The sequence below is a fragment of the Typopeltis vanoorti genome, chromosome 13 (genome assembly GCF_054136105.1).
Source record: "Typopeltis vanoorti isolate ZY-2024b chromosome 13, IOZ_Tvanoo_1.0, whole genome shotgun sequence".
Lineage (NCBI taxonomy): Eukaryota > Metazoa > Arthropoda > Arachnida > Uropygi > Thelyphonidae > Typopeltis > Typopeltis vanoorti.
The window spans coordinates 69,341,768-69,356,691 of NC_143561.1; the positions used below are offsets into that span (position 1 = coordinate 69,341,768).

Below are 14,924 nucleotides of genomic sequence, written 5' to 3' on the forward strand. Positions count from 1 at the left end.
AAGGTAGGACGAATTTGAAGGCAACCCCACAGAAACAGATCAGATGATAACGGGATGAGTCAACTGACAAACTATGATTAAAACGCCGGTAAAAACAGGCGTAGATACGAAAGTCTTCTATATACTAACCTGACTGTTTACAAATAGAGATAACGAAGGTCACACCATTGCCGATAGTAAACGTACCTTGTGACAATTATCTGTAGTTTGGTACGTATTTTAGCCAATCAGTTTTATCGGCCTTGTTCAAGACCCATATAAATTTCTAGCAAAATAGTGTTGTCGTATTGTGTATGTGTGTGTGTGTTATTGCGTCGACCTTTTTGTACTAACTAAAACCTATTTGGTCACAATGAACAGCCGTATATCCATCGCCATTCTCGCTGTTTTGTTTCTCATCAATGGACCAGTGGAATCCATTAAGTTTAACAATCCATTCCAAGCTAACTACTATCAGAGGCTGATGAAAGAAGAATTGATGAATCTCTTAGCTAAACCACAAGTTCTTGACAGAGAACGAAGAGGATGGACTACTTCAAACGATAATCATGTAAGTTGTCTTAATAGCATGCTTATGGCCAGTGTGACTTTCTTTTTTTTATAAACATAAAATGTCTTTTTAGAGTATTAACCTAAGTTGATCTTTGATACTTCCATTCTATTTGCTTTAGAACATAAGAACAGTGCAGCAATTCAGTTTTGATAACTGTGGTACATCTACGGATCCTCTTCAACTAAAGGCCTTGTCAGTATCACCAGATCCAATACAGGTTCCAGGACCTGTGGATGTTAATTTTGATGGCATAACCACAATTAACATCACCTCACTCTTCCAGGTAATTTATAAAGTTAAATGAATAATTCTTATAAAATCTGAAAAATAAAATAAAAATAAATAAAAACGTTCTTTAAGTTTTTTTAAAGATATTTCAGTTAGAAACGAAGTAGCCATTGATCTAAATATCTTTTTTGGCCTATATATAATCGATGTTTAATTTAATTTCCTTTTGTTTTGCAAGCTGGACTTAACAGTGGAGAAGAAAGTCTGGATTGCTTGGGTTACCATTCCATGTGTGAGTAATATAGGTTCGTGTTCGTACAATGATCCATGTGATTTGATCCCAACTCCATGTCCGGAACCTTTAAAGAAGCAAGGTCTTCCTTGTAAATGTCCAGTTGCAAAGGTAAATTCATTTCATATTTAGTGAAATTTTATTATGATTTCAATTTTTCAATTATGATTTCTTCTGATGATTAAATATTACTGCGACTTTTTTTCCCTATGTTTCTATGTAATCATATTTTTGTAATGGATCGCAAAAATTTAATATTATTGATAAGTTCCATAATCTCTAATTCAAAAATTTATAAAAGAAAGCCATAAAAAGCAAACGATGAAGCCGAACCTTTAGATTTATTTTCTAGGAAAAGACTAGTCATTTGTTTCGTCTGCTTTTTTGCTGCACTGCAAAAAATCATATTAATGGTTTCCCATTTCGTTCTAGAAAATTATTACTGACTACTTATGAGCAAGCATTTCAGACATATTAAAGCGTTGCCGAAATATACCGACTCAATTTAATTGATTTAATATGAAATAACCATCAACAAGTAATGTTCGTACTTTCATAAACAGTGTAATTCCCAAAACTACTATAGTGCCGACTGTTGACAGCTATCTTAAATTACGTACACATGACTTAGTAAGAATGCAGCTTTGTCCATTTGATAACGGTTTGTTTTTATTGCTTCTTGTTGTCAGCAGATAAATTTTTTAAATTATGCCCGAGCGACCGTTTTATCGCTCTGAAGTTTTACTAGACAAATAATAAATGTCATAAACGGTATTATATGAATACAACATTATTTTAATTTCTTGCTGCAAAAAGAAATTAATGAAATGTTTTATTACTAATTAGATATTATTACAAAAATATGAATAAATTGAACCTCATAACATGACGTCAAAAGATAGACGGCAGCACTTACGTCTGCTGCTATTTTCCATCATAGTGGATAAGCGTTTATTTTCTTTATTGTTGGAGAATATTTATCTTAAGAATAAATATGAATTTCATAACATTTTCTCCTCATAGAGATATATTTATTTCATTTAAAGCTGTGTACTGTGTGCTAAATAATCGACTTTTTTGTTGTGAATTAAAATTTTTAAATTTTTTATCTGTTAAAAAACTAAAGCGAATTACACAGTAACCAAAAAAGATTAGCAGAACGAATACATTTAAGTTGTTATATATTTGGAATATATAATTACTGCTATCCGGCTATATTAAAAAAAAAAAAGGGTAGAAACATTAAGTTTAGTACATTAAACAATGTACTAAACATTAAGTTTAGTACAGTAGAATCAACTCTTATATAGCACATATTTGGTTACTAAATTTAATTTTCTGCACACGTGTTTTTATTTTCCGTTCTTCACTGAGCCAACAACAGATGCAGTTGTTTTTCTTGAGGGCTCTTTTTGGATGATTTTCGTAAGAAAATCATCACTGAACTCTTTCGAAACCCTGCTTCGTCCACTTCTTTATAGAAAAATATATATATATATATTTCTTTTGAATGAAGGTGTTTGTGTAGCTCCTAATGAACGTGAATAATAAACGTTGAGTATCTAAAAAAAAAAAAAAAAAAAGAAACTTGTTTTTTTCTGTCGTGTAATGTTGAATACCGGCGTTATTTTAAAACTTGAATATTATAGCTATTTCACATGTTTCCCTTGTTTTCAAAGTCTATGTTTAAACTTTATGGGATTAACATCTGGGAAATTATCAACTGTGTTTTTAAGATAAGAATGTTTTTTTTTTTTTTTTTTGTTTGGAACAATAATTCTAAATTATTGAAGAAATATAATCGAATACAAAATACTCTAGATTTGTGATCATTATTAAATTCTCCCAATATTCGATTGTTCCAAATTCTCTAAATTTATGTTCAAATATTCACATGAATTTCATGGAAGTCTTTTGGTTGGAAAGACATGGATTGTCCAGTTGAATGCACTCAAATCATTTTTCACGTGCTGTTTGGCTTCAGTGATTCATAATTTTTGAATTTATACGTTTGAAGGTTTGTAACTAGAGGGATTACCATCACCAGAGAACGCCTCAATGATTTCGACCAGTTTGAGATTCAGAAGACAATCTGTTTTTTTCTTACTTCCTTTCCTTCAGTCATTCATTTATTCTTTCTTCATTTAAAATGACAAAGCATACAGCCGTACCACCGATCCCGCTTATCAGGATCTATGAAGGTTGGCGTTCAAGGAAGTAATTAAAGTGCAGAAGGTAAAGAACTTTAAGCAGGATTACTTTTTTTTTTTTTTACAAAAAAAAAAAAAAAAAAATTGACTAAAGCAAATTGGGTTTCTATTTCATAGTACTCGGAATGAAAAAAGTTGACGATTGAATTCATATTATTTCAGACAGCAATATCACCTCTCCGAGTTCCTTAGTACTGAGAGTTTTTGCTCTCTTAGGTTTCTGCCTGGTCTCTGGAGGCGAATATACGCGCTTTGAGCGTTCGTCTCTCCTATAAGGTTCGACTAGGGCAACTCGTAGTATAGCGGTGAGTGTATTCCCGCAAGCTCTCTGGTCAATTTTCGCACGAAACTTTTATAGTTTCTGTTTTCGGCTTCGAAATGATGTTGGATTGAATATCCACTTAATTTATATAATTTTGCATCGCCGAAGTGAAGCCTTTTGGCCCTTTATTTTAGTAAAGTTGATTACGATTAAAGTGTCTTTGCTTGTTCCCTTGGCGAATTAAAGGCATCAGTCAGTGTATGGATGTGGGTGCATAGAATTTCTTTATGTTAAAATGATTTATTATATAAATTTGCTGCTTAATTCAAAACTTTGTGGTCAAGGAAATTTAATCCTAATCCTCTGGCCTCCTCTCCTTGAGAAGGTTGCAGCTAATTACTAGGGAGATAGGAAGCAAGGTGGTTTTCCGTTGTCTTCCTTGTCATAAGTATTTATGACTGTAGTCGTGTGTGTTCACGGGGTCGGTTTGCCTGTTTTGGGGAACGAAAAAAGCCGAGTTTCTGGGTGAAAAAAAAATCCCCACCCCTCCTTATGAGACCGGCTAATTCACCTTTCGTCGAAAGAGACCAGATGAAGGTTCCTCACGTCATAGACGGGAATCGAACCCAGGTCTCTTCGACTAAACGAAGTCGGAATTGACTTCGACGTCTATTGACTCCGACTGAGCTACGGAGGCTCCAAGGAAAATTAAACATTATTTTATTCTAAGCATTGTTGTTATCAGGCTAAATGTCCCACTGCAGGGCAAAGGCCTACTCAACCTCTCCCACTCTCCTTTCCTGGGCCATTCTTGTCCATGTGACATTTAGCCGCTTTTCGATATCATTTCTCCATCTTTTTCTCTATCTTCCAGGTCTTTTTCTGACTCCTTCCCTCGGCAGCCACTCTGTTGCTCTTTTTGGCCATCTATCAGCGTGATATCTTGCCAAGTGGCCTGCCCATCCATTTTGATTTCCTAGCTCTCCAAATATTTTTATTAGGTCTCTTAAGTTCTTGTTCTTTATTCTGGTTACTGCGAGTAAACTCCTCTCCATTGCACTTTGGCAAACTTGGCGCTTTTTTGTGTGTGGTTAATGCCCAAGTCCGAGAATCATAAGTCAACGTTGGTAGAACAATCCCATCTAATAATTTTCTTTTTAGACAAATGAGGTCCCCTTTCATCCATTGCTTCAATCCCTAGTAGATCTTCCAAGCACTGTCGTCTTGCACTGGAATTTCAAGGTGAAAATGATTTGACATGGAGATCGTTTTCTAAGTATTTGTAGTTCTCCACATATTCCATTATAGTATAATCAACAACAATGGGAATATGTTCGTGGTTTGTCAGTATTTTAGTTTTATGATACAGTAGTCTATTGTTAGACCAATTTCCTTGTCTTTTTTTTATGCTCAATTCATTAATCATCATATTAATTCGGGAGCCATCTTCAGCAAGGACGTCATCCGCAAAACGTAATTTTGCTGATTTTGGGATGACGTCATTCTCTAAACAGTACCTGTAAAAAGTTAACAATTTATAAAGACTTTTAAAACAACTGAAAGCACGAAACAGAGCAAAATAATTTTCACCGTTTTGAATATTTATTCCTCCTAATCCAAGAAAAGTTGCTTCCGGACAAGTTAATGTAAACAATGAATAAGAGAATAACTTGAATGAGTCTTGCAATTATAAAAATATCTTCGTTAATAATATGATTGGTCATTCAATTATGCTCATTACCAGTTTGTATTATGCCCAATTTGATGAGAAGGCACTTACATTAAGTCAAATCGTACGTCTATAAGTTTAAGAATTTGAAATAAATTCTAATGTCTGGATTTAATTGAAATAATACAGTGATAGATCCGCATGGGTTTGTTACGTTTTCTAATTGATTTTGTTTTCTATTTAGGGGGAATATGTGTTAAAAGATGGCGTTTTCCAGATTCCAAAAATATCACTTCCCTCTTGGATCTCTGACGGAGATTTCTACGTCAAAGCCACGGGATCTCTCGATGGAAAAAGCCTTTTCTGTTACGAGGTGTACGCATCTATAAAAACAGATTAATGAAACGCGTACGATAGTTCAAATTAATGTGAGGGGGAAAAGATCGAAGAGACTCATCGCATCATTTTCAGATTGATGCTTATTTATGTATATTTGCTAATTTAAGTTTAATATTTTTCCACTTGTTCTTCCTTCACCATATTACATATCAGTGTTCCATTCGCTATTCTAGTCTCTGCTGTTGTGAGAACAAAGCAAAACCAAAGGAATATTAAATGTATTTTTGAGATAAATAATAAAAACTGAACTCAAATTTGAATGTTTTTTTAAAATATTTTTATAAGAGTGATTCCTCAAGTCTGTACTACGGATGTCAAACTACGTTTTTCTTCTCCTCTTAAATTTAAGGACCCACGGCAAAATTATGAAGTGTTCTGCGAATTCGCATAAGACGGTAATTCACTGTAAAGTCAATAAACAAATACAAATAGGTAAAAATTTCTTTATTTCAATATGAACGTAAGAAATATCACGAACTGTGGCTTTCGCTTTCTCCAAACATTCCGACTTGACATGGTTTTTGACCACAGCAGCACCCTGCAAGCAACTGTTGCTATAGTAACCGATAGGACATGTGACTTGCCATCGGAATTGCAACCCCAACGCATATGTTCAGTTGTGGATTCATAAATAACACCCCTGGGAGAGAGAGAGAGAGAGAGAGAGAGAGAGAGAGAGAGAGAGAGAGAGAGACCAACGTACGCAACCAATAGAACAACTCGGGAAATTCTTTGGCTGGCGAGGCTTATCAGTGTTTGAGCACATCCTGGAGTTGCAGTTCCCCAGTGATATCTTTTGTCGTATTCATGGTTGAATTTTTTTCTTCTTCTTCACACCACTGTTTCCACTTGGTTCGGAGTGTCGATTCCGTGTTTAGAAAGTCGGTTACCGTTCTGGGTTGTGTGAAGAGGTGGTAGAGAGCCATTACTGTTGGATCGAGTGTCACCAGGAACATTTTGAGTGAGGACAGAAGATGTCGTCTTGGAATCTGCGAAAAAAAGAAAGTGAAAGAAGTATTAGTGGAAAAATCACTAATTAATCCGAACAGTGACTTTGGTTGGAGTAAGAATGGTAACAGGGATTCAAGAAGCTCATATCAGTGCTCTCTCTCTCTCTCTCTCTTTCAAATACATAACACCACCACCACATTTTGTACTTACCTGAGTTAATGAGGCTTTCTAGTCTTTTTCGACAAACTATTAACCTTTCCATACATTTTTCCATTCTCCTTCGGAGTTCGGTAGGAGCGGCAATAGTATAAATAAGAGGATTCAGGGCACTATTGATAGGAAGCACAAAGACTACGATGCAAGCATTGAGTTCCTCTGCAAGAAAACAATTGAACTCTTGAATGTACTGTTTTAGCAGTGGCAGCTATGGTCATTGCAATATTGAATCTAAGTTAAAGATTAGGTGGAAAGTGATTCTGGAGTTATGTTTCTAAATAATTAAGAGATATGTTGATCTGAGAATTGGACAACCATGTAAGCAGCTAAGCCAGGAGGAGTATAAACGTATTGTGTTGATAAACAAGCAGTTGTTTTTGTCGTTTTTGCAATGTACTCAACTGCTCAGCAAGAAAAAATAAATAAAATAACGACCGAAGTAAAATCTTTCAGTGCCATCTGAAATTACATCATTCAGTCTTTATTGAAATATCTGTAAAATTTTATGTGTTCGAAGCGATTCGAAACTAGCTCTTCACAAAACAAAAGTTTTCCATCAAGGGGAACATTATTTTTCTAAACGAATCTATATAATACTATCAGCTACTGTAAATTCAATTCAGAAAACAGAATTTAAACCAAACAGCATCGCAGACATTACTATAAAACTGATATTTTTCAAATAGATATGAAAAGTATAAAAACAATTCCTGTATAGCGTGTAGTAACTTCCGTGACGCTAGATTGGCAGAACAAAGTTCGTTATAGGCTCCATATTTAACCTATTATACGATTAACTTAGTTCCCGAATTAGGTGAACAAGATTTCCCTCCGAGAAACTCGAGGTTTTAGCATCACAACGCACAAAATCCAACAATAGAATTCACTCCATCAGAAAGTAAGCAGTTTGACACGAGATGGAAAAAGTTATCTATATTCTATCTTCACCTATAAGTTTATAAATCTTCGGTAGAGGTAATGTCAACAACTACTTCTGATGAGTAAGGGTGGAGACGGATCACCTACCCATTTCCGAAAGTCTCTCTTTGGGATAAAAAAAAAGTGTTCTAAGAGGTTTTTTAAACTAGCAACGATATAAAATAAAAATAATCATTTTTTAAAATTTATTTTACAAATAAAATAATAAATAAATCACTAATAGTAATAAACTCGATTAAATTGAACAAATAATTTAAAATCTTATTTCCCAATTGACAGTCAATCTCCTCATCCTTAGCCATCACTGATAGCTGACCTAAGGCAATCAGTGATTTAATAGACATCCGAGGAGGAGAGTATGGCAGACAACTGCCACCATAATGTGGTCTTAACAATCGTGTTATTGTCTGAAAGAGAGTTTTACGGACAATTATCTTGAGATGAAGTGTTGAAACTGAAATCTGACAGTGAAAAAAACTGTTTGCTTTTCATTAAGATCGAATAACTGATGAACCGGCTGAAAGGTGTAGAAAAAATTCCTATACTTGGCAACTACATTACATCTTATAACGGCCTGTCTTCTGATAGGCCAGCGCTACGGAAGTGCCAGTTCCACAGAGCTGTATGGTTTTTGGAGCCACAATTGTAAGAGGTTTCTTTTATTAGATATTCAAAGTTGTGGCGCTCTTCAGATATCTCTATATTTTTGTTAGAAAGTAAATTCGAACACAGACCATTTCGCAGTAAGGTCTTGCCATGCCATCTGATAAGCCTAGGCAGACTCTTTTATTTCTATAGAAACACTAAAGAATAATGTTGTATAAACAACTCAAATCAACTCATATCACTGTTCCTACTATTAATGAATAAAGATCTTTTCTCAGAATTCAAGAAATGGAGGAATAAAATACTCACCAGAAATAATCATCTCCGTGAAGGCAATGAGTTTGACAATTACAATGGGTATCCAACACATACAGTCAGTCAGGACGATGAAAAAAAACCTCAAAGCGAGTACTGCATCTTCGCGTTTTTTAACTGTCACTGGTCGCGCCCTCTTTCGGTCTTGTTTGATAATAAAGAACATTCTGCTGTAAAGAACGATGATCAGCATAACCTACAAAGTAACGTTAAAGTATTTACTGCTTTAACAAAACAGTATTCGCTTCTACAGTTTATTTAAAACTGCACTTTGGCTTAGTTAAGAAGAAGAGATCTACTTACGGCAGAGAAATTTATCCCCAGGAACACAAAGGCAGAGTATTGCCAACCCAAGATGTACGGATCGTAAATATGCAGCGGAAAACAAAGTCCATTGCTGGAATAGAAGGATTTCTCTCCAGGCCATTGGACCACAGGGAAAACTGCTAGAGTTAGTCCTAACAACCATACACCTAACAGACTGTATCGAGCTGCTGGGATGGTGACCATGCGGACATTGCTTCGGATGCAGCGATAACGCTCGACTGTGATTAGCGACAAGATGAGGACCGAAACCTCACTGGAGACCATTGCCAAAGTTCCGCATAGAGTACACCGCCAACTGGACATCCAAAAATGTGCATGCTGATTGTATTTATCTCTGTATACAAGGTCTTGAGAACCAACAGCCAGAAGGTAGATGCCCATGAGAAGATCAGCAACTAAAAGTAAAGAGATTTGTTAATCTTTGTAAACTTAATTATTCGGAATGGTGATAGATGGCGCTGTACAGTACATCAAAATCTCTATACACTTGCATTATTCTCAAAAAGTTATACATTTATGAAAATTATTCTGGAAATCAATATTCAACTAATATTTTTTAATTACCAGCAAGATTTCGAATGAAGAGGGATAGAACATGGTCTTCTTTTGATGAAACAAACCTCCACGTGAGAACAATCAAGTTGCCAGTACAGGTTACCAAAGCCACAACCCACACACATAACCGTAAAGCTGGCCATACCAACAAATGCTCCGTAGAAGACAGACCATCCGTCTTAGGCTTGCAAATTCGGGCATATGGGGCATAGCTGCAGTAGTGGAACTTCTTAAAATATCTGTGAAGAAGAAGACATAACTTGTGAGGTCCTTTCAATAACTATACTCGAGAAAAAAAAAGAGTTTTAGAGAACAGTTGGACTCTTAGATATCCATTTTTACAAATAGATAGCAAGTGTTATTATACAATGTCATTAGAGATTAACAACATGTTGTATAAATGCAAACTGCAAATGTGAAAGCATATATTGCAATAAGTTTGTGTGTATTTTAAATACTACGTTAATGTTACAAAGAGGGGGGGGGTCCATAAAACTTAGATGTATCCATCCATCCTTGGATATGAATGGACTGCTTGCTCTTTAGAGAAACCCCTCAATGTGATAATATTGTAAATTTCACTGTTCACTGTATCAAAAAAGAAAACAGAAAATATAATTTAAAATTATCTTGGTTGACAGCTTCCATTTTACTCATTGGATAAACACCGACAAGTACTGCTGGATTTAAATTATCTCACGGTTTTCAATTGAAGATACAGTGAATTCATGGGATACCTCCTGTAAACCGTAAAAAAAAAGTGTCTAAGGAATCATTCTTCTTCATTATAAAGCATGGCCTTATTGCAGAAATAGTCCGATAAAATAAACTTTCAGTAGATTAGGAGCATCAAAACATCCACCATACTTTCCAATGACTAACATATCGTCTGTTCCTTGGACACTGAGCTTAATGGACAGTATTTGCAACTGGTCGCCCGAATGGTGATTGGTCTCCAGAGGCTTAAAGAATACTTTCAGAAGTCATTTACCGCCTTGTAAATCAGTAAAAACATTTATCTGAATGTTGCTGGAGAGTTTAAGTTGACTGGGTCCAATAAAACTCCTGTAACATTCTCCAGCGGGTTACTGAACCTTTCTTAGATATTTCCTTCAGTTCTCGCAGGATCGTAATACGTTTAGGGAACTTAAAGAACCTCAAAACGTTATTGTTATAATTATAGCTCACCATTCAAGTAATTTTCTATTCCCTTCTAAGAAACTATTTCTGCCATATACACTATTGTCTCTTCAGTTCCCAAAAAATAAATCCAATATTTACTTTTATCTGTTAGATTTGAGAACTGTTATCCATCTTACGTAAGAAAAATAATAATAAAATTCTAAGAATTATTAAAGATTCATAAGAAAATCACCAACAGTTAAGTAATTTAACTTTCATGATAAATTAATTCGTGACTACCTTAAACTACATTTTGATATATTCACATAACTGCAGTCTGTATTTCGTTCCCTGTGTTTGTTTTGCAGCACGTAGTTTACATACAAAAATCGTTATAGGCATAAGGCTGTTAACCACTTTATACTAGAATTATGGCTGGAAATCCAAGGTTACTTGGAAGGTCGTGGGCACTTAAATGCCTTAAAACAATAAATATGATGTTAGTTGCGAATTTATTTAGTTATTTATTTTCAGTAAATAATTTATGTAAACAAAACAAATATCTGAAATTTATTGTAAACAACTAACATTTCATCTCATCAAATACATTTATTTTCAGTAAATAATGATCATATTCTTATATGAAAAATAGGTAGAAATTCTTATTAAATGATGTTTTTGATATGAAATTTAAAATAAAGAATAAATAAACCCTCTAACGGCTTTTATTCTCCAAAGAGGATAAACGGATTCATAAGTATCCTTATAGTTTTTTAGTATATGAAATAATAAATATAAGTTGATGTACGGAAAAATCAAAAATATTTTGTGTAATTATTGAAATTGCCACTAGGAGGACAGGGGAATATTGACAGTCAAGTTATGTGAGTGCGGTTTTTAATGTCGAAATTCATACCATTTTGTAGAATTAAATCAACTGCAAGTGAATGAATTACATTCCTGTGAAAAGAAAACATTCTTAAGGAAATGGTAGGCATATTTTTGTGAATTTATTATAGTTATTTCTATGATTACAACTGGTCAAAGTTAGGCTGTTTTCGAGCCTATAGTTGCAGACGATTGCAGTTTCCTCTAAATAGAACATTTCCTCTAAATTTCCTTCAGAACACACGCAATTTACAGACAAAAATTACTAGTTGTGGTGGTGTTGGAGGTGGGCGGTAGATGGCGTTGATGGAGATGATTCGTAGTAGCGGTTAGGTGTAGAGACAGTTGTAGATGTCCTCCCGCGATGAGTCTTCGGACTCCTTGGAGGTATCAGGAATAATAATAATAATAATAATAATAATAATAATAATAGCAAAGCTGATGCATAGCTGTGTTGGTTGATTTTCATAAAAAATATGGCGGTGTATAAGCTAAAAGGAACTGATAATTAGTTTGCTTATAATATGCATCTTAGATGTTAAAATTACTATGAATTAGGAAAGATTAATATACTTGGTTGCATAAGTTATGCAAACAAATATATTAATTAAAGTAAGTATATTAATCTTAATGGCTATACAATATAACCATTATATAATATACTGTAATATAATAATGGTTATATAAGTTATAAGAATCTGATGATTTAAAAAACAAAATTGCGTTGTTACGCACGCTGTGCGTGTTTGGTTAACTACGGCAAGGATATATTCCGACAAGTTGATACTAGGGCTTATATTTAGGTGTTTCGATCCAATGCCATTTCTACGGTTTCCCAAATTCTTCTCTCGATTATGTTATAGCAATGGTGTAATAGTTCGGACTCATCCCATAACACGATGTCTCACGGCCGAGGCATCTTGTGGGTCAGATGAAGAAGGAACGTGTAATGACAACGATGAGGTCTCACTTCTTTGGTAATGATATCTCTGATTTGGAATTCAATATTTCTGATATGTTTTTCAATTCGTTGCTCAACAGATGTATCTGTTTGAATTTCAGTCTGTTCGTAGCATGATGAGCTGCACTCGTAACCATAGACGGTACACACCTGGATATTTTAGGGGATTATGTCGAGGTTTTATGAACTGGAGTAGTGATCTCATCCTGATAAAGGGAATGAATACTGTTTTGATTTTGTTATCTGAGTTTTTTTGCATTTTTACAAAACTAGAGCTAATATATGGAGGAATAATAAAACCTTTGATTTCATCTTCATTGGAAGCACTTCGAATGGGGGTGTTTGTTAAGAAGTCTTGAGTCAATACATTCACTGCAATCTTTTTGTAGAAAGGTGTTTTTAGAAAGTGTAGTTACATAGCTAGCTCATCCTCGTCAGCAATAAGGCGGTGGGCTCCTGATCCCAGCATCTTTTTGATGTCTGTTATGATGGGAAAAGGCATGTTGATATCTAGCAGTATGTGCAGGTTTTCGAAATATAGACACTTTTAATTGACCGCATTTCTTAGTTAATCGAAGATCCAGAAAGGGAGTGAACCATTAGATTCTAACTCGTACGTAAATTTTATCTTAGAATGTTGCCCATTGAAGTACTAATAGAAATTCAAAACTGAAGGTAGTCCATAGTTCAAGGGGCTAAAAATATATCATCAACACCCTTCCTAATTTGAGTTCATGGCGGTATTCTACTAAAACCTTTCAAATATTTCCATATAAAGATTTTCTAAACAGTGAGAAAGAGGCCATGACTAGACCGGAATTCTGTTTGAATTTTGAGTTATTGTACTTGAAAGACCCAGATGTTTGCGGAGCGCCATGACTTTGAGAATTTATCTTATAGCAGTAAGAGAAGTTCGCTGGTCGGAAATTTAGTAAACAGACTGACTATATCGAACTTGCTAAAATGTCCTCTTCGTGATGGACAATGTTGTTGATGCTGAAAACAAAATGCTCGAAGATTTTAACAAACCATGGTAATTGTCTTGTCTGGCCTTTTACTAGTTTAGCAAGACGTTTGGGGAGAAGGCATGTATAAGAATTTATGTCTTCAGCTATTGGACGTACAGATATGTCTTCCTTCTGAATTTTAGGAGTCCCGTACAGGCATGGAGGAAGAGGGTGCAGAGATTGGAGTGCCAGCCTAGTATCTCTTTTAGACTCCGTTACTAAAAGTCGGTTGGGGTGCGATTTGATGCTTTTTTGATGATCCTACTAATGGCCCATAATGGAGTATGTGCCAGTATTAAGGAGTTACCTGATTTTATTGTGATATTCTGAGTCAAGAATAACTGTAGCGTTGCCTTTATCTGATGGTAGGATCGCTATATCACAATTATTATTTTTAGACTTTTTTTAGAGGAGCCCGTTCTAAACGTGCGTACGATTGTCAGTTGGAGTCTTCGCTCCATTTATTGCGATTTAAACCGAACAAATTTAGTTTCTTGTGGAGGTAAGACAAAAAGTAGCTGGCCCGATTTTCGTTAGCAAGGTACATTTTGGGAGGTAGACCGCAAAATTCAGACCGTTGATAAAAACAACTTGATTCTGCTGTAGATAAAACATCCTTTGACTTTTTGACAACATTTTTCTCTGAATGGCTGATTATGAGGTTTTATCATTAGTAGTTTTTCTGTCATTGTTCATTTTTCTAATCAGTTAGGTTTTGTTGTACTCATAAATTTTATCTGCTTGTCTGTTGAAAATGTAATTCACTTCCGGATTTATGTATGTGAACGAACGAACGAACACACACACACACACACACACACACACACACACACACACACACACACACACACACACACACACACACACACACACACACACACACACACACACACACACACACACACACACACACACACACACACACACACACACACACACACACACACACACACATATTATATATTTAGTATTATTACTGGTATTTATTATTTTTTGAAATAGCGTGAATTCAACCATCGATTTTATTGAATTTTGGGATTAAAATCGCGAGTTTTCCGGGGAAAAATTATGCCCGTTTCAGAAATCAACTAACAAACTCGATTTGTTAGTTGAAAAGTACTTCACACATCCATTTAAAGGTTATAAAAAAGTTTGTTAATCATTATTGATTGCCAAGGATCACTTAGCAGAATTGCGTGCAACGGAGTTCAAATCACAGGATTTCATATTATGATAATTAATTGTAAGATGGTAGTTGCAGTTAGTTGTTACATTAAATCTGTGATGCTCGTTTATGCTTACGTAAGTGCATTCATCCCCATTAGTACAAACACAAACCTCTTTCACGTCAATTTTTTTTTTCGCTCGTGTGTGCGTGTGGTAGAGGGGTATTTGGAGGGGGATGCGAGTATCACGAGTAAATT

General features: G+C 35.0%; 2 protein-coding genes across 4 annotated transcripts in view; one reads left to right on the forward strand and one right to left on the reverse strand.

Moving 5' to 3' along the window:
• The first annotated feature begins 289 nt into the window (after nt 1–289).
• On the forward strand, nt 290–5,867 carry LOC150100266 (ganglioside GM2 activator-like). Its single transcript, XM_090403099.1, has 4 exons — nt 290–550; nt 672–836; nt 1,020–1,184; nt 5,459–5,867. Exons 1-4 carry the CDS (start codon nt 353–355, stop codon nt 5,612–5,614), a joined length of 684 nt encoding a protein of 227 aa, XP_090259225.1. The 5' UTR covers nt 290–352; the 3' UTR covers nt 5,615–5,867.
• A 175-nt stretch (nt 5,868–6,042) lies between these two features.
• LOC150100267 (relaxin receptor 2-like) overlaps nt 6,043–14,924 on the reverse strand; it is a 94,001-nt gene continuing 85,119 nt past the window's right edge. For all 3 annotated transcript variants that reach the window (XM_090402449.1, XM_090402448.1, XM_090402447.1), the window contains 5 exons: nt 9,532–9,761; nt 8,944–9,362; nt 8,635–8,836; nt 6,775–6,939; nt 6,043–6,602 (listed from right to left, as the gene is read on the reverse strand). In XM_090402449.1, coding sequence (XP_090258575.1) covers nt 6,445–6,602; nt 6,775–6,939; nt 8,635–8,836; nt 8,944–9,362; nt 9,532–9,761 — 1,174 coding nt within the window. In that variant the 3' untranslated portion in view covers nt 6,043–6,444. The remainder of the gene's footprint in view (nt 6,603–6,774; nt 6,940–8,634; nt 8,837–8,943; nt 9,363–9,531; nt 9,762–14,924) is intronic.

What these genes read in the sequence shown, in the direction of transcription:
- LOC150100266 (XM_090403099.1), top strand. Translation starts at nt 353, where the DNA reads ATGAACAGCCGTATATCCATCGCCATTCTCGCTGTTTTGTTTCTCATC. An exon ending in CTACTTCAAACGATAATCAT is followed by an intron (nt 551 to 671) that starts GTAAGTTGTCTT and finishes TATTTGCTTTAG; the next exon opens with AACATAAGAACAGTGCAGCA. An exon ending in ACATCACCTCACTCTTCCAG is followed by an intron (nt 837 to 1,019) that starts GTAATTTATAAA and finishes TTGTTTTGCAAG; the next exon opens with CTGGACTTAACAGTGGAGAA.